This window comes from Scyliorhinus torazame, chromosome 6 (genome assembly GCF_047496885.1).
Source record: "Scyliorhinus torazame isolate Kashiwa2021f chromosome 6, sScyTor2.1, whole genome shotgun sequence".
NCBI classification, from domain to species: domain Eukaryota; kingdom Metazoa; phylum Chordata; class Chondrichthyes; order Carcharhiniformes; family Scyliorhinidae; genus Scyliorhinus; species Scyliorhinus torazame.
In genome coordinates, this window is record NC_092712.1 from 222,560,824 (window position 1) to 222,579,586 (window position 18,763).

General features: G+C 47.8%; 1 protein-coding gene across 2 annotated transcripts in view; it reads left to right on the forward strand.

The window, feature by feature from the left end:
• Positions 1-6,729: 6,729 nt before the first annotated feature.
• LOC140425776 (sperm-associated microtubule inner protein 4) overlaps positions 6,730-18,763 on the forward strand; it is a 108,337-nt gene continuing 96,303 nt past the window's right edge. For both annotated transcript variants that reach the window (XM_072510204.1, XM_072510205.1), the window contains exon 1: positions 6,730-6,933. In XM_072510204.1, the coding sequence (XP_072366305.1) occupies positions 6,788-6,933 (146 nt within the window). In that variant the 5' untranslated portion in view covers positions 6,730-6,787. The remainder of the gene's footprint in view (positions 6,934-18,763) is intronic.

Below are 18,763 nucleotides of genomic sequence, written 5' to 3' on the forward strand. Positions count from 1 at the left end.
ATGATTATAAATCCTATCTCTTATAAACCGTTCCAAGATTTTGCCCACAACAGAAGTAACGCTCACTGGTCTATAGTTACCTGGGTTGTCTCTACTCCCCTTCTTGAACAAGGGACAACATTTGCTATCCTCCAGTCTTCTGGCACTATTCCTGTAGACAAAGATGACTTAAAAATCAAAGCCAAAGGCTCAGCAATTTCCTCCCTAGCTTCCCAGAGAATCCTAGGATAAATCCCATCCGGCCCAGGGGACTTATCTATTTTTACACTTTCCAGAATTGCGAACACCTCCTCCTTATGAACCTCAAGCCCTTCTCGTCTAGTAGCCTGAATCTCAGTATTCTCCTCAACAACATTGTCTTTTTCCTGTGTGAATACTGACGAAAAATATTCATTTAGCACCTCTCCTATCTCCTTGGACTCCAAGCACAACTTCCCACTACTGTCCTTGACTGGCCCTACTCATACCCTAGACATTTGTTTATTCCTGACATATCTATAGAAAGCTTTAGGGTTATTCTTGATCCTACTTGCCAAAGACTTCTCATGTCCCCTCCTGGCTCTTCGTAGCTCTCTCTTTAGGTCCTTCCTAGCTAACTTGTAACTCTCAAGCGCCCGAACTGAACTTTCATGTCGCATCTTTACATTAGCCGCCTTCTTCCTCTTGACAAGTGTTTTGACTGCTTTAGTAAACCACGGTTCCCTTGCTCGACCACATCCTCCCTGCCTGACAGGTACATACTTATCAAGGACACGCAGTAGCTGTTCCTTGAACAAGCTCCACATTTCCATTGTGCCCATCCCCTGCAGTTTTCCTCTCCATCTGATGCATCCTAAGTCTTGTCTCATCGCATCATAATTGCCTTTCCCCCAGATATAACTCTTGCCCTGCGGTATATACCTATCCCTTTCCATCACTAAAGTAAACGTAATCGAATTGTGGTCACTATCACCAAAGCGCTCACCTACCTCCAAATCTAACACCTGTCCTGGTTCATTACCAAGTACCAAATCCAATATGGCCTCGCCTCTCATTGGCCTATCTACATACTGTGTCAGGAAACCCTCCTGCACACATTGGACAAAAACAGACCCATCTAAAGTACTCGAACTATAGCGTTTCCAGTCAATATTTGGAAAGTTAAAGTCCTATCCAGCTTTCGCTCCTATCCAGAATCATCTTTGCAATCCTTTCCTCTACATCTCTGGAACTTTTCGGAGGCCTATAGAAAACCCCTAACAGGGTGACCCTTCCTTTCCTGTTTCTAACCTCAGCCCATACTACCTCAGTAGACGAGTCCTCATCAAAAGTCCTTTCTGCCACCGTAATACTGTCCTTGACTAATAATGTCACCCCTCCCCCTCTTTTACCACCTTCCCTGAGCTTACTGAAATATCCCGGCACCAGCAACAACCATTCCTGTCCCTGCTCTATCCATGTCTCCGAAATGGCTACAACATCGAAGTCCCAGGTACCAACCCATGCTGCAAGTTCACCCACCTTATTCCGGATGCTCCTGGCATTGAAGAAGACACACTTTAAACCACCTTCCTGCCTGCCGGTACACTATGACCTCACTACTCTCAACCTCAATACTGAGATTCAGGGCAGCACGGTAGCATTGTAGGGCAGCACGGTAGCATTGTGGATAGCACAATTGCTTCACAGCTGCAGGGTCCCAGGTTCGATTTCGGCTTGGGTCACTGTCTGTGCGGAGTCTGCACATCCTCCCCGTGTCTGCGTGGGTTTCCTCCGGGTGCTCCGGTTTCCTCCCACAGTCTAAAGATGTGCAGGTTAGGTGAATTGGCCATGATAAATTGCCCTTAGTGTCCAAATTGCCCTTAGTGTTGGGTGGGGTTACTGGGTTATGGGGATAGGGTGGAGGTGTTGACCTTGGGTAGGGTGCTCTTTCCAAGAGCCGGTGCAGACTCGATGGGCCGAATGGCCTCCTTCTGCACTGTAAATTCTATGATAACCTCCTGTATACTGGAGCTACAATTCAGGTTCCCAAGCCCCTGCTGAACTAGTTTAAACCCTCCCAAAGTGCATTAACAAATTTCCTCCCCCAGGGTATTGGTACCCCTCTGGTCCAGGTGTGGACCATCCCGTTTGTAGTGGTCCCACCTGTTGCTAACTTTTGGTTGGTTCAATTGGCTCTGTTTTATAACCTTTGCTCTAGAGTCGCCAGGTATCTTTATGATACCGCCACGAGGTTCAAGTTCAAGTAATGATCAATACCTCAGCACACCAATTAGTAAGATTCAAATCAAAACACATTTATTATACACAGTAAATCGCTACTCATGCATAAACTCTACTTTCTCGGCTATTTCTATAACTAACAGGCCTATACTTAGCTTCGGACTGGCCCACCCGGTCAGGGGAACAAATGGCCTTTCGTTCGGGTCCTGAATCTGCGGGATTCAAAAGCTGGTATGGACTGGTAGCTAGGAGCCCCTATCTCATAGCGAGCGTTGACTTGAGACTTACTTGCTTGGAGGCAACAAGACAGGTCACTGTCAAGGGTTGGTTCAAGTTGCTGAGTGACCCTGCCAAGAAGGACGATTTGAACTTGGGGGCTTTACTTTATAGTCCCCAGGGGCTTCCCGCCCTTTGGGGCGGACCCCGTATCTGGTTCCAAGTGATTGTACTACTTTCCGATCACTTGGATCGATTTCTCCAATGCTGCAGCGGTTCCCTGATCGCGAGGCGGTCCTAAGTGTCCATTGGCCTTTCTTTGTCTTGGCTCCTGCTGGCGCCGAGGAGTCTGGCTTGGCTTTGTTTGCCTTTACTGTTGCCATTGTGCCTGGGAATCGCACATTACTATGTAGCTGGCTGCTACATTGCTATGCAGATGGCTGCTGGTTTCGGTGCTGTCTGGTTGTTTTGCAGGTTCCAATATACATGATTTCTGTATTTGCTAGTCTTTGCCTGTGTTGGCTGAATTTCCCTTCAGCCTTTACGGTTCTCCATTTTAAGTCGGGAAGTGGCCAACTCAGGTGGTACACGCCGACCCCAGAATGAGCCCCAATTATCCAGAAATCTGAAACCCTCCCTCCTGCACCATCCCTGTAGCCACGTGTTCAACTCCTCTCTCTCCCTATTCCTCGTCTCGCTATCACTTGGCACGGGTAACAACCCAGAGATAATAACTGTTTGTCCTAGATCTAAGTTTCCAACCCTAGCTTACATCCCTATCCCTTTTCCTACCTATGTCGTTGGTACCTATGTGGACCATGACTTGGGGCTGCTCCCCCTCCCCCTTAAGGATTCCGAACACACGATCTGAGACATCACGCACCCTGGAACCTGGGAGGCAACACACCAACCGCGAGTCTCTCTCGTTCCCACAGAATCTCCTATCTTTCCCCCTAACTATGGAGTCTCCAATGACTAATGCTCTACTCCTCTTCCCCCTTCCCTTCTGAGCAACAGGGACAGACTCGGTGCCAGAGACCTGTACCCCATGGCTTACCCCTGGTAAGTTGTCCCCCCCAACAGTATCCAAAGCGGTATACTTGTTACTAAGGGGAATGACCACAGGGGATCCCTGTACTGACTGCTTCCTCCCAGCCCCTCTCACCATCACCCATCTATCTTTATTCTTCGAGTAACTACATCCCTGAAGCTTCTATCTATGACCACTTCTGCCTCCCGAATGATCCGAAGTTCATCCAGCTCCAGCTCCAGTTTCCTAACGCGGTTTCTGAGGAGCTGGCGATGGGTGCACTTCCCACAGATGAAATCAGCAGGGACACTGACGGCGTCCCTCACCTCAAACATTCTGCAGGAAGAACATTGCACTACCTTCCCTGCCATCCCCTCTAGATAAAAAAAGAGCTTACCTGTTAGTCACTCCCTTTCTCAGCAAGCACGCACTCAGCAACCTCTGCGCCCCGCACAATAACACCTGAGGGAAAATAAAAGAAAAACTACTTACCAGTCACCAGCTAATCCCTTACGTGCAGGCTGTGATGTCACGGTTCAACTTCTTTCTACTTCTACCTGCCCTCGAGCCGTCCTCTTGATCTTTACAGCGGTTGGTTTTTTTGGGGGTTAGAGGAGGGTGTAGAGAGGGAAACACTGAAGAAGTGTTTCGGGTTTAAGTGTCACTTGAGAACAGCTCCTCCACAAACCACCTTCAAGTTAGGGTGAGCACAACGGCGTATGCAAATTTCCCCCGCAACAGCCAATCAGCAGCTCTGCTAACTGCCCTCTGCTGGATTTATATGAAGGGGTTTATATTCTCTGAAGTTTAGAAGAATGAGAGGTGATCTCATTGAAACATAAAACATATAGGCCCAGGTCTTCTGGTCAGCGGTGGACCACATTAGAAACTGCGGTCTTACCATTTTTAACCTGGAGCCTTTGAACCTCCTATCCTGGCTGCAGCTTGACTCCAGCAGTGAGTTGAGTTTAAAGGTCCGGTGGCGATACGCTGTTTCAGCGATACCACATCCCCATTCATGTCAAGAATTGAAGACAGGCCTCTTGAGGTCTACATTCAATTCAGTGAATGTCCCTGCTGTTGGGTGAACCTGTTAAACCCGATATTGCTCACCCCCTTCCTGACACTGCTCATAACACTCCCAACCCTACTCACCAACTCCGACACTGCTTATCCACTTGTCAATACTGCTGACCACCCTCACACCCCTGGGAGGGTTGAGCAGTGTCAGGAGGAGGGGACTGTGTCAGAAGGGGTCAGTAGTATTGGAAGGGGTGGACTGTGTTGGCAGAGGGTGAATCATGTTTGAAGGGGATAATCAGTATCAGAGATATGGGAGGGGGTGAGCAATGTTGGGAGGCGAGTGAGCAGAACGGGGAGGTACAAACAGCATTGAAGATGCGAGGAGGTAAGCAACACCAGGAAGAGGGTGAGCCGTGTTAGGTGTGGGGAGGTGCTGGAATGCTTTGACACTCCTCTTGATTTAAAGGGCAGCATACCTAGCAGGCACTAATAAATGAAGTTATAAAACTTGACAAGGATCGGGTAAACAGTTCCTGAGTGACCATCAGAAAGGGATCCCAAGGAGACTTTTCTGGCAAGGCAGATGTTTGGGGTTCTGATATAAATTATCTCCCCATAACTTCTGATGCAAATTGCAGCCCTCAACAGCAGGGATCATCTCAGCATTCACACTATAGGGATCAGAAGATCTAGGCCACTAAATTCATAGGGGGCTTGATAGGATGGAACTGAGTGGCTTGGCTTGCTAGGCCATTTTAGCAGAGGGAGTGGGGGGGGGGGTTACAGCTCAGAGTCAACCACATTGTTGCATGGGTAAGGTCAGCAGATTTCCTTCCCTGAAGGACATTAGTGAATCGGATGGGTTCTTATAACAATTCGGTAATAGTTTCATGATCATTGTTGTGTTATTCACCCTGGGGTAACACGGACTGCAACTGGATGCAGTTGTACTGGAAAGCAGACACTAAACTTAGACGTGGTTCAATACGATTTATTGAACTTCTGTAACAGTGCACACAGCTTGCTGTGGGTTGACACTCTACTATTCTAAGTGTACTAACTCTAACTAACTAGACCAGACTAGCTCTGAGCCACGTGTAGAAGGTGCTAACTGATTATATACACCCTGTCACTACAGTTGTCACCAGTGTAAAGAGGCGGAATGCTGATGCCTGGTGTGTTTTATAGTAGGAAAGCCCCCTCTAGTGTTCTGTCTGGTGATTGGTTGTGTTCTGTCCTGTGTGTTGATTGGTTAACCAGGGTGTCTGTCGCTTCCTGTCTTTACCTCATTATGTGAATGAGTGCATATTATGACAGTCATCATTAGACTTTTAATCCCAGAGTTTTATTGAATTTCACCATCTGCTGTGGTGGGATCTCTGGATGACTAGTCCGGTGCAATACCACTACACCACCATCTCCCCCAATGTCAGTTGATGAGTACAAGACTGAGATGAATAGAATTTGGGCACTCGGGGAATCGAGGGATCCAGCGAGGAAGTGTAAATAATGTAAAAGTTCAGCTAAGGTCTGGCTGGATAGTAGGTCTAGCTGGATGGCGTTTAAAGGGACCATGTGGACTATTCCTGCCCCTGCTTAGGTTCCATACCAATGTCCATTACCTTGCACTTATACAGGTGAAGATTCATTCTTTATCCATCTCTGAAGTTTGTCTTGTTCTTTGAAACCTATCAATGCACATGCCCGATAATTGACCTAATCAAATTAGTTCCCTTTGATCTTTCCAGCCATAAGTCAGGCGGCATCTCATACAGACAGTAAATAGTAAATGGAAAAAGTTGGTTCAAAACATTACAAATCAAACTGCAGGAAGAGAACAGGTTAAAATTGTTAAGCTGGTACATTGGGGGCTGGTGTCAGAAGGTCCTTCACATGTCGGAGGGACCGGCGGAGCTGGGTAATCATCACTGGGAGGGGATCAGTGAACCAAGGCGGGAAGATGGGCCGAATGGCGCCTTGTTCCATTGACCTCCCTGGAAACCATGCTCGAGCAGTGGGCAGGCCCGCTGGGGCTGGAGGGTTTGGTTCTGTGCTGAAGTTGCTCCTTCCCCAGGTGGCACAGCAGCAGATGTCGCTCCCTCGCCGCCGGCGGTGCCGCTCATTATTGAGGCTGTGAATCAGACTCATTGTCATGGATTGCCGTCATCCCCCACGGGCCAATGCCATCAGGCCGGGGTGTGTCCTGTTTCCTTGGCACAGGTAGCCGGTGGCCACATTGTTTCCCTGTTCACCTCGCCCATTCTCCCAGTCCATTTTGTTAAAGTCGCCCCACAGACTCGCCCTCCCGTTCTCACCATGGAGGTCGATCGGTTGGACACCGGCGACCCTTTCTTCTACTACAAACAAACTGAAGGGCACGACGTCCTGCGCCCTACCTTTCAGTCCAGTGAGCAGATAACTCCAATGCAGTTCCCTCAACGCCACACTGTATCTGCCGGCAGGTGAGAGACAAGTCTGCAGAGTCCACTTGGAATCAATGAGAGAGGGCAAAATGGTGTCAAGAAACATTTTTCTTCAAACTAATTACTAGTGTTACAATGGTTATATCTAGAAATGATACCTGTTTAATAACTTGCATTTATATAGCACCTTTCTTATGTCTCAAGGTGCTCCATGAATTGGATTGGATGGGGGCGGGGATTGGAGACAGGAAATCTAGTCCGGAGAGGTGGAAAATGACCCAAAGCTTGGTCAAGACACGTGTTTGGAAACCTAGATGGATAGGAGAGAATGTTTGGGGAGCGAGTTCCAAAGAGTAGAACTCGGGCAGCTGAAGGATTTGTTGCTGAAACTAGAATAGTGAGTGGTGAGTTGCATGGGACGACAAGAGTCCAGAGGTTGCAGTGGGTAGTTGGTATCAGGATGAAATAGTCTGCAGAGGTATGGTGAGTTGAGGCACTGAATGGATTGTAAATGAGAGTCTAGATTTTAAATGCAATCGTTTGGAGGGGAGGAGGTGGTGGGAAATGAACATGGCATAGTGTGGGAGGTGGAATTTTTACATAGATAATGTACAATGTACAGCACAGAAATAGGTCATTTGGCTCAACCAGTTCGTGCTGGTGTTAATGCTTCATTCAAGTGTCATTCCCTCCTTTCTCATCAAACTCCATCAGCATAACCCTCTATTTTCTTTCCTGTAGAATTCTCTAGCATCTATACTATTCACCTCAACAACTCCATGAAGTGGCAAGTTCTACATTCTCATTGTTCTCTGCGGAAAGAGTATTTTTCTGAGTTTCCTCTTAATTTTTTTGCTGACCTCTCGTTTGGCTCTTCCGTAAGAATAGAAACATTGGCTGGTGGACCTGCCCACCACTGAAAGGTCAGGGCAACTTCCGGTGGCGGCCATGAGCAGATCGGTGGTGGCTCCTGATTGAAGGCTTTGGGTTTGGCCCTTTCTGCCCGGTTAATGAGCACTTTGCTTGTAAAAAGTACAGAATAAGTGGAGGGAGTTAGTGTCTCCTCCAAAGTGGAGTGTCGGTGGGCTACAACACCCAGCAAAGTTGAGAAAAGCCTTTGCTCCAAGAGGTGGAGGATCCGCGTGGTGCAGCAACTGAAAGAATGATGGAGTTGGGTGCATCATCATTGCCTACACCGCTCCCCTTTATCAAGAGGGAGTTTCAGCATCATTAGCTAGAGGTGCATGGGGACTGATCCAGGGCGATTGAGGAAGCAGTAGCTCCTCTGTGGGATTGGAGCTGGTGGAGAAGCACCTGGAATTGCAAGGTGTGACAATGCGAGAGGTGGAAAGGGTGGTGTCGGATCACAGTGACCGGGTTGTGTGGTTGGAGGCTGAGGTGGTGATGCTGGGGAGGCCTGCAAGGTGCTGTGGGCGAAGGTGGACAACAAGGAGAATCTGTCCAGGCGGCAGAATCGACAAATTGTACGGCTACTGGAGGGGGCAGAGGGAACGAATGACATAGACTATGTATCGAAAATATTCGCAAAGGAGTTCAAGGTGGGGGTCTTCGAAAAGGCCTCAGATGTGGATCGTGTCCACTGGTCATTATGACAGAGACTGAGAGCTGGCGAGCCACCATGGGCGGTGATCATCCAGATATACAAGTTCCAGGGGAAGGAAAGGATTCTGAGGTGGGAGAAGTCAACACGAGACTGTAGCTGGGAAGGGAATCAGATCCGGATTTACCAGAACATTGGGGCCGACCTGGCCGAATGGCTGGCGGTTTTAACAAGGCCAAGCCGATGCTCTTTTGGAGCAAGGTCCGGTTTGTGGTGCTGTACCAGGTCAAACTCTAGGTGATTTTCACAGACAAAAAACATTGGCCGGGATTCTCCGCGGTCCACTGGCCGGGTTCCCACAGGCGTGGTTTTCGTATGGTTCTACCCGGCGGAAGCTCGGCGTCACGGCTGCGGTGGCGTCCTGATGGGGGGATGGGGCATTCCGTCTCCGGGGGGACCCTCCACGATGGCCAGGCCTGTGATCGGGGGCCACCGATCGGCGGGCGCGCGCGATCTGAGGGGGATCTACCTTCTTCCGCGCCAGTCCGCTGTGTGGGTCCGCCATGTCGCGTGGGGCCGGCGTCGCAGGCGGCAGCTGTGTGCATGCATGGACCCGTGGTGGAAGTGCAGGGCCCCCGTATCGGCAGCAGGAACTGCACGGCGCATGCCGGGACCTCGCAAGCCCCTTTAAAAATGGAGAATCACCCCGGATTTTTCAGAAAAAATTCCAGATTGATTCGCGCCCGTTTTCTGGCGGGTGTGGGGGGATAGCTCAATTATTTTACGATGCCGGACGAGGCAAATTACTTTGTCAAAGAACATGAGTTGGGGGAGGGATAATGGCGGGAACTTTTCTGTTTTTTGTTCGTTATGTGTATATATAAGTTTTGTAATTGTTATGTTGTTTTTTGCACATGTTGGTTTTGCTTTTGTTTGGTTCGATGAGGGGATGGTTCCGAATATGGGTCTCTTTCACCTGCTGGAGCGAGGGGAGGACAGTTTCTGGTAGGGGGGGGCCTGGGTAGCAGCTTTTTGAGGTCGCGAGTGGGAGAAGCAGAGTGGGGGAAGAGATGGTTTGGGTGAGGTCCTTTGTGTAGATTTCCAGGTGCAAGTTGCCATTCTAGCAGTAGATGCTAGTAAACGGAAGCTGTGTGGGGGAGGGGGCTCCGGGGGTGGGTGGGGGGTGGGGGAGGGGGAGGAGTGGTGGTGTTAGGTGGATGGTTTGGGGGGCAGGGGGAGAGGGGGAGGTACTTTGGGGCAGGGGGAGGGGATGGGGGGAGGGAAATGTGCTGATGACGCAGGTGATTTTTTTGGCCTGGGTTCAGGAGAGCGTGGAGGGAGTGGCAATTTTGGGTATGCCCGGACTAGAGAGGAGCTTGGTGGTTGAGCGAGATCTGAGTTAGGCGGGGATGGAAGACCTAATAGCGGGTTTGGGAGTGAGGGGGGTTCAGAAACCCCAATGAGGATAGTAACATGGAACATGCAGGGGCTGAACTTTAGGGTTGAATTGTCCTGGGTGTTCGCACATTTAAAAGGTTTGATGATGTGGTCTACCTACACCTGTGGGTGAAGGGCCAGATGAGGTTAAGAAAGCGATGGGTGGGGCAGACGTTCCACTCAGATTTTGACTCCAAGTCAAGAGGGGTTGCAATCCTGTTAAGTGAAAGGGTGGTATGTGTGATGGCTAGGGAGGTGTGGGCCCCGGGAGGGAGGTTCGTGATGGTGAGTGTAGTCTTGGCGGGGGCACCGGTTGTCTTAGTAAATGTCTATGCACCCAACTGGGGCTTTGTGGACTTTGTCAAGAAGATGTTAGCATCCATCCTGGACTTGAATTCACATCAGGCCCAAGTCAATGGCCGTGTCAGGTATGGCGAAGGAGCTGGGTGTATTTATGGACCAGATGGGTGGGGTGGGGCAGGGGATGGACCCATGATGGTTTAGGCATCTGGGAGAGAGGGAGTTTTCCTTCTCCCATGTACATTGGGTATACCGTATTGATGTTTTTGTGGTGGGGAAGTTGGTATTCTCGGAGATTGTGGGAGTGCAATACGCAGCGACCCTACTATGTGGACGTGGAGTTGGAAACGGGCTGGGCTCAGAGACGCAGGTAGAGGTTTGATTCAGCACTCCTGACAGATGGGAAGTTCTGTGAGAAGGTAGCCTTGGTGATAAAGAACTATGTGGAGCTTAATCCGAATGCTTAGGTTTCGCCCTCCACGTTTTGGGAGGCATTGAAGGTGGTGGTCCGGGGGGAATGTTATATCTTACAAGGCCCACAAGGATGAAGTTGAGAGGATGGAGAGACAGAGGTTGGTGGATGCCATTGTTAAAGTGGATTGATGATACTTGCTGGCCCCAACTAGGGGAGCTATAGGCTGAGCGAAAGAAACCACAGGGGGACTTTGTCAGATTTGTCATTCGAGGATGGTGCTTTATGAATATGGGGAGAAGGCTAGTCGGCTGCTCACCCATCAGTTGAGGCAACAGACGGCTACACACAAGATTGTGCAGGTGAGGGAGGAGGGTTGGAGGCGATGCCAGAAAAATTAATGAGGCATTCAAACCCAAACCGGCCAAGCCACCCCTTCCTTCCCGCAGACCCTGGGGGGAGGATGCAGAGAAGGAGCATTTCTTTGATGGGTTGGTGTTCCTGGAGGTGCAGAGAGGGAAGGGACAGGGATTGGAGGTGCCGTTGGGGTTGCAGGAGATAATGGATTGTGTCGGGTGGCTTTCCGGGAGAATTTGATAAGGAGTTTTTGGGAGACTTGGCATCCCATCTCCTGGGAGTGTATAATGATTCGCTGGCGGGTGGGGTGGGGGGGAGGTGGGGGGGGGTAGTTGCCAGTCACGCTTACGCAAGCATCAATTTCTTTGATCCCAAAGAAGGATAAGGACCAGACAGCGTGTGGGTTTATAGTCCCATTTTCTTGTTAATACTGATGTGAAGTTGCTGGCTAAGGTGTTGGCGAGGCAGTTGGAGGGGCTTGTGTAAGAGGTGGTCTCGGAGGATCAGACGGGGAATGTTATATCTTACAAGGCCCACTAGGATGAAGTTGAGAGGGGCGGCCGTTGTGAAGCAACATCAGGAGGCTGTTGAATGTGGTAATGACTCCGTCAATGGGGCAAAGTGCTGGACCTTATTATATCAATGGACGTGAAGAAGGCTTTTGACCAGGTAGAATCTCTTTTGAGATCTTGGGTTTGGGCTGAAGTTAATTTTGTGGTGTGGTTGCTGTATGGTGACCCTATGGAAAGTGTGAGGATGAATTTGGGATATTTTAGGCTGTAGATGGGCGCAAGACCAGGATGCCCACTGTAAGCAAAGTACTGTACACACCCCTGTCAGCATCAACGGGGCTGAGGTGGAGATGGTTAGCAGTTCCAAATTCCTAGGGGTGCACATCTCCAAAAATCTGTCCTTGTCCACCCACGTCGACGCTACCACCAAGAAAGCACAACAGCGCCTATACTTCCTCAGGAAACTAAGGAAATTCAGCATGTCCACATTAACCCTTACCAACTTTTACAGATTCACCATAGAAAGCATCCTATCGGGCTGCATCACAGCCTGGTATGGCAGCTGCTCGGCCCAGGACCACAAGAAACTTCAGAGAGTCGTGAACACCGCCCAGTCCATCACACAAACCTGCCTCCCATCCATTGACTCCATCTATACCTCCCGCTGCCTGGGGAAAGCGGGCAGCATAAGAAAAGACTCCTCCCACCCGGCTTACTCACTCTTCCAACTTCTTCCATCGGGCAGGAGATACAGAATTCTGAGAACACGCATGAACAGACTCAAAAACAGCTTCTTCCCCGTTGTTACCAGACTCCTAAATCACCCTCTTATGGGCTGACCTCATTAACACTACACCCTGTTTACTTCATCCGATGCCGGTGCTTATGTAGTTACATTGTATACCTTGTGTTGCCCTATTATGTATTTTCTTTTATTCCCTTTTCTTCCCATGTTCTTAATGATCTGTTGAGCTGCTCGCAGAAAAATACTTTTCCCTGTACCTCGGTACACATGACAATAAACAAATCCAATCTATTCCCTGCTGTTGTTTGCATTGCCTATTGAAACTTTGGCTATTGCGCTTCTGACTGTCAAGAGAGTGGAAGGGCATTGAAAGAGGTAGGGAGCACAGGTACGCTGATGATTTGTTGCTATATGTTTCGAATCAGTTGGATTGTATGGGGAAAATAGTGGATCTACTACGGAAGTTTTGTGCGTTTTCTGGATACAAACTGAAGTAATTCTGGTGAACTCCCAGGAGATGAGTGCAAATTTGGGTGCCTTGCATTTGTGCTGGCCAAAATAATTTCAGTATCTGGGTATTCAGGTGGCCCAAGACTGGGCCATGATGCATAAGTGGAACTTGGCCAATTTGGTGGAGAGGTTTAAAAGGGATTTGAAGAGATGGGATGCCCAGCTGCTGTCCTTGGCAGAACGGCGGTAGGGGGAGGGGAATGGGGGAGGGGGGGGGGGGGTACAGTCCAGAAAAATAAACATTTTGCCGAGGTTATTATTTGTCTTTCAGTCCCTTCTGATATTCCTTTCAAAGGCATTCTTCCAGAGGGTGGATAAATTAGTTTTAGAATTTGTATGGACAGGTAAGAGGCCTATGACCCGGAAGGCTTATTTGGAGAGAGCACGGTGGGTGGGTGGGTTGGCACTCCCAAATCTGCTGTATTACTATTGGGTGGCAAATCTGCAGAAGGTGTGACACTGGTGGGGAGAGGGGGGATCAGAATGAATGCAGTTGGAGGAGGCCTCCTGTGTGGTGGGTGTGCTCAAGGCCCCTGGCATTGGCCCCCCTCCCGTTCTCCCCGGGTAGCTACACCAACAGTGTCGTCGTGGTTTCATCCCTGAAGATATAGAAGCAGCTGAGGTGGCAGTTTGGTGTCGGGGTGTGTTAGTATTGGCCCCAATATGTGGGAATCATCAGTTTTTACCAGCAGGGATACTGGAGCTGGCATAGGGAAGAGGTAGAGTAGGTAAGTGGCCTGTTTGTCGAGGAGGTTCGCGAGGCTAGAGGAGTTGCAGGGGAAGTTCCAGTTGCAGAGGGTGAGTGAATTCAGTACATGCAGGTCCGGGATTTTGTTCATAAGGAGCTTCCCTCGTTCCCTCAACTGCCAAAGTATACGCAATTGGATAAATTGCTAACTCAGGATGATCTGTGGGAAGGGAGGATTGCAGACATTAATAAGTGGATGTTGGAAACGGAGAAGGCCCCTGTGGAGGAAATAAGACAAAAATGGGAGGAGGAATTGGAGATAGAGCCTGAGAAAGGGGGGGGGGGGGGGGCGGGGGCTGCCTGGAGTGAAATTTTTCACCAGATAAATTCGACTTCATCCTGTGCCAGGATGAGCCTTATACAGTTTAAGGTGGTGCACAGGCCCCATATGACTCGGGCTTGTATGAGTGGGTTTTTGACGAGATGAGAGGTGCGGGAGGGGGCCTGTGAATCATGTGCATATATTTTGGGTATGCCCGAAGTTGAGGGGAGTCTTGGCATCGATTTCCGAGACCCTGTCAGAAATTGTGGGGGTGAAGATGACGCTGTGCAATTTGCCGATGTTCTGTGGCCAGAGCTGCTAGAGGGGAAGGGGGCCGATGTCGTGGCCTTCGCCTCCCTGATTGCCCAGTGGCGAGTCTTACTGGGTTGGAGGTCGGCCACGCCACGTTATCAGCATCATTAGGGGATTTGGTGGAATTTGTACAATTGACGAAGATTAAGTTCGCTCTCAGAGGGTCAGAAAAGGCTCTTTTTGTCTATATTTGAGGATCTATTTGTCGCCAGCGGGACAAGGGGGCAGGGGGGATGCGTTGGGAAGGGAATGTTGGGGTAGTTTAGGGGATATAAGGGGAAAATGACAAACTGTTTGATACTTGATCATATTTGCTTGTTGATTGTGTTTGGAATTAAATATATTTGAAAAAAAGTCAGAGACAAGCCCGCCTCTGCATGCCATGGAAGCCACAAATTAATGTTACATTGTTCAGGGAATTAGTTGCCTGAAGTTGTGGCTCAAACACGCACTCCCCTCCACTCCCCCACCCACCCAGAGTGAGAAAGTCATCACCTCTAAGAGCTGACAGATAATCAGAGGGCCGGAAGCTCTTCAGTCCCAGCAGCTCAATTGGGGGTGCATTACATCCAAAACTAGAAACCATCAATGAGCCCAAGAGTTGAGGTAAGTGGGGTCAGAAATCATCAGGGCCAATCAGGCAGCCCCCCCCCCTAATCTCAATATGGTGTGGATGCTTGGCATGCCAGCTCCGGTGAGCATCTCGGTGCCTGCTCTTTTTCCTGCCATCTGACCTTCAGGAGCTTTCAAACACAGCTCAAGCGAAAGTATTTGATTGGGGCAGCACGGTGGCACAGTGGTTAGCACTGCTGCCTGTGGCACTGAGGACGCAGGTTCGGTCCCGGCTCTGGGTCACTGTCCGTGTGGAGTTTGCACATTCTCCCCATGTTTGCGTGGGTCTCACCCCCACAACCCAAAGATGTGCAGGGTAGGGATTGGCCACAATAAATTGCCCCTTAATTGGAAAAAAATAATTGGGTACTCTAAATTTATTTTTTAAAAGTGACAGTGTTAGAGCTCCTTGGCATAATGCTGGTACATGGTTCATAGCTTTGCTTGCACAGAGCAGAGTGATCAGGACTATTCTCCAGACTTTCAGTTTGGTAGGCAGACTTACACCTTTCTGTTCCCAGACTGATGTTCAAATCTGCCGAAGGCTACTCTTGCTTTGGCAATTCTTGCATGTGTCTCATTGTCAATACAGGTGGCCCGAGAGAGGGCTGAGATAGGTAAACGTATCCACTGCTGACAGGTTCTGGTCATAGACCGAAACTTTGAGTTTAATATAGGCATTTCCTGGAGCAGGCTGGTACATTATTTCAGTTTCTTTGTGCTGAAGCCAATGTTGTTGCATGCATTGCAGAACAAGTCTATTCTCCATTGCTCATCCAATTCTGAATCAGCATCTAGTATGGAGTCATCCGCAAACAGGAAATCACGAAGTATGTCCTTGGAGACATTGGGCTTTGCTGAGTCATCTCAGATGACTGCCGTACCAGCCTCCCCGAACAGGCGCCGGAATGTGGTGACTAGGGGCTTTTCACAGTAACTTTATTTGTAGCCTACTTGTGACAATAAGCGATTTTCATTTCATTTTCATTTCATTTGATTTTTCAGATTGAGTAGCTTCCTGTCCAACATTATTGGTCAAGTCAATAAACATGATGTCGAGACCCAATTTCTGTTTTTGACATTTCTCCTGGAGCTGCCTAACTCTCTGGCAGCAGATCTTGGTTGAGTTGTTGCATGAAGCGGTTCAGAAGGACTGTGGCAAAGGTTTTGTGGCAATGGAGAGGACTGAGATTCCTCTGTAATTGTAACAAATTCCTTTCTACTTGTACTGGTGGATAATGGAGGCATCTCTGCAATCTTGCAGGATGGTTCCTTGTTCCATATAGACTGAAAGAGTTCAGTGAGCATCTTGATCAGTCATTGACCTTGTAGATTTCAGCTGGGATAACATCAGCTCCCGGAGCTTTGCTGCTAGATCGGAGTTTGATAGCTTTCATCATTTCTCACAATGTCTCATGAAGAAAGCAATTGATGGCAACCTAGATGATGGCTTCTAGACTTTCATGCTCCGAGAGCCTCTAGCGGGGAAAGTTCTGATGTTTAGCTTTGAGATGATAAGCAGTGGTCAGTCCAGCAATCAGTTCATAAGCAAGAAGCCTTTTTGTCAAGCTAGTGGTAACTCTTCACTGGTTTATGTGTCTGTAAAGATATTGCTGGGGTAAAATAATAGTGGGAATTTGAATCATCTTCTTGTGTTTGATTCGAAATCTTTCCAACCTTTTTGCCTGGTGTAATATAATTCATTTTTCTAGCTTTAATAAATACTTTATTCTTTGTATTAACATTTCATCAGCAGATTCTTGTGAATGTGTTCAGTAATTCACTTCCATAGTTTCCAAAGAAAACTTAGGATATCAAGCCAGGTTTCACTCCGGCATCTGACTTATCCCAGTATTAATATCAGCTGGAATCAATACAAAATGGGGTCAAAAACCCTCAAGTTTAAGTGGGATCAGTGAATCCTTCAATAAAAGAGTATGTGATAGTACTGGACAAAAAAACAGCATTTGCTGTGAAGTATATTACACTGGTTTGAACTGAAAAATGACTTTGACTGTTGCTAAAAGTTTCCTGGGAGTCGGAAAAATAACAGTGGATTATTTGAGATCCCTGAGTAAGGCTGTACCAGGAGTTTTTGCAGATAAATTGAAGGTATAAATGAAAGCAGGATGGCGTAAGGATAATATAATTAAAGAAATTGACAATATTTAAAATTCAAAGCTAACCACTGTGCTACTGTGCCGCTTGAATTTGAACTTGGAAAAATAAATTAATGAACCTGAACTTGAAAGGGAAAAATAAATGGAAATGAGAAAGCTCAAGTTGGAAAATGAAGAAAAAGAAAGAATGAAAAGATTAGAATTGGAAGAAAAAGAAAGATGGAAAGAAATGGAAATGCATAAGCTCAAGCTCAAATTTCAAAGAGGGAAAGGAATCAGACAGCATGAGCTGGCTGGAGAAAAGCTTATGGTATGTAGCAGAAGAGCAGCTAGTAGCTCAGATGACCACTTTGGTGTAGCAAAGAGTCTGTACTTCGTGCCTCAATTACAGAAGATGGGGCTGAAAATATTTCACCTCATTTGAAAAAATAGCTGCGAAGCTGGATAGGCCGAAAGATGCTTGGACCTTAATGCTACAAAGTGTCCTGATAGGTACGGCTGTGAATGTGTACACTAATCTGTCAGGAAAGCAATCTGCAGACTGTGAAGTGGCAATTGTCAATGCTTAAGAGCTTGTCCCTGAAGTTTATCGATAGAAATTTAGGACTACCACAAAAAAGCCAAATCAGATATTTGTTGAATTCACATGGGAAAAGGAAATGCTGTGGGATCAATGGTTTCACTCCGAACTGATTTTGATTAACGTGAGAGAAATTATGATTATGGAAGAATCCCGAAGTGGCATTCCAGAAACAATTGAGACTTATTTAGATGAGCGACAAGAATCAAAGATCTGAGAAGTGACAGTTTTGGCTGACACCCATGATATTTCACAGAGGCTGTTCCACGTGGGGAAATGGTCATATGGGAATCAACAAGAAAATTGGAGGAACAGGAAGTCTGATGTTGGAAAATGTACTAGTTCGAGGGAACGGACAGAAGAATCTCAAAATAATAAAGGGAAATAGTCTGGAATGAAAATAAATGTGTATGCTTCCATTGTAATAAAACAAGACGTAATGAAGCTAATTTCTGGAAAGTAATTGGGAGACCTATTGCAGCAATAGAAATGCAAAAAGAATCTAAAACAAACCAATTTAGGGAAGGGAACAAGTGACAAAATAGGAGCCATAGTGAAAGTACAATGTGAAGGCTCGGAATCTATCAAAAGGGGTAGAGATAATCCTTCAGACTTGTTAAGTAAATTCAGAAAAACAAATTATGGAAGGTTTAACAATTTTGTTTATAGAGGAACGGTATTCTCTTATTCTTCAAATCAAGGTGGTGTACCAATAAAGATATTGAGAGACATTGGAGCCAGTGAGTCATTTATGTTGGCTGATAATATAATTTGTCTTCCAGCGGAGTTAGTGAAGGAAAAAGTACTATTTGGAGATATCTATGGATTTTCTAGACCAGTTCCATTGTACAGAGTTGGATTAAAGAGTGATGTAGTAAATGGGATTGTTACAGGTGGAATTGTTCCTAGTTTACCTAGGAAGAGTCAGACCTCTTGGGGGGTAATGATTCGGTTAGTGAAGTCAGTAACAAGGCATTGACAGTAGTGCAGCTGACGCTTGTTTGTGCTGATTTTATCAAACTCATTAAAATTTACCGTGGCCAACAAGAGGCCATAACAAGCAATTGAAGGAAAACCTGGGTTGGATTCTCCCAAAATGGGACTATGTCCCCACGCTGGCGTAAAAACGCTAGCGTTTTGCTCTGGAGATTTCTGCAAAAACGATGAGCTGATTCAATGCCCTGCAGGGGGCTAGCAGGGACCCAGAGTAAATCTCACAGATTTAGCTGTGGATACGGGCCCCCGCACTTCCAGTTTTGAGTCCACTCATTGGTACGATGCGGGCCTCCAGCGACCACGGCGAGCGCCATGGTGGACTCGGACCGCAGAGCCACACACAGAACCCCCCGATCGGCCATGTGCCCAAGCATCTAACCGTGCGGATCTGTCCCCCGGCTGCCT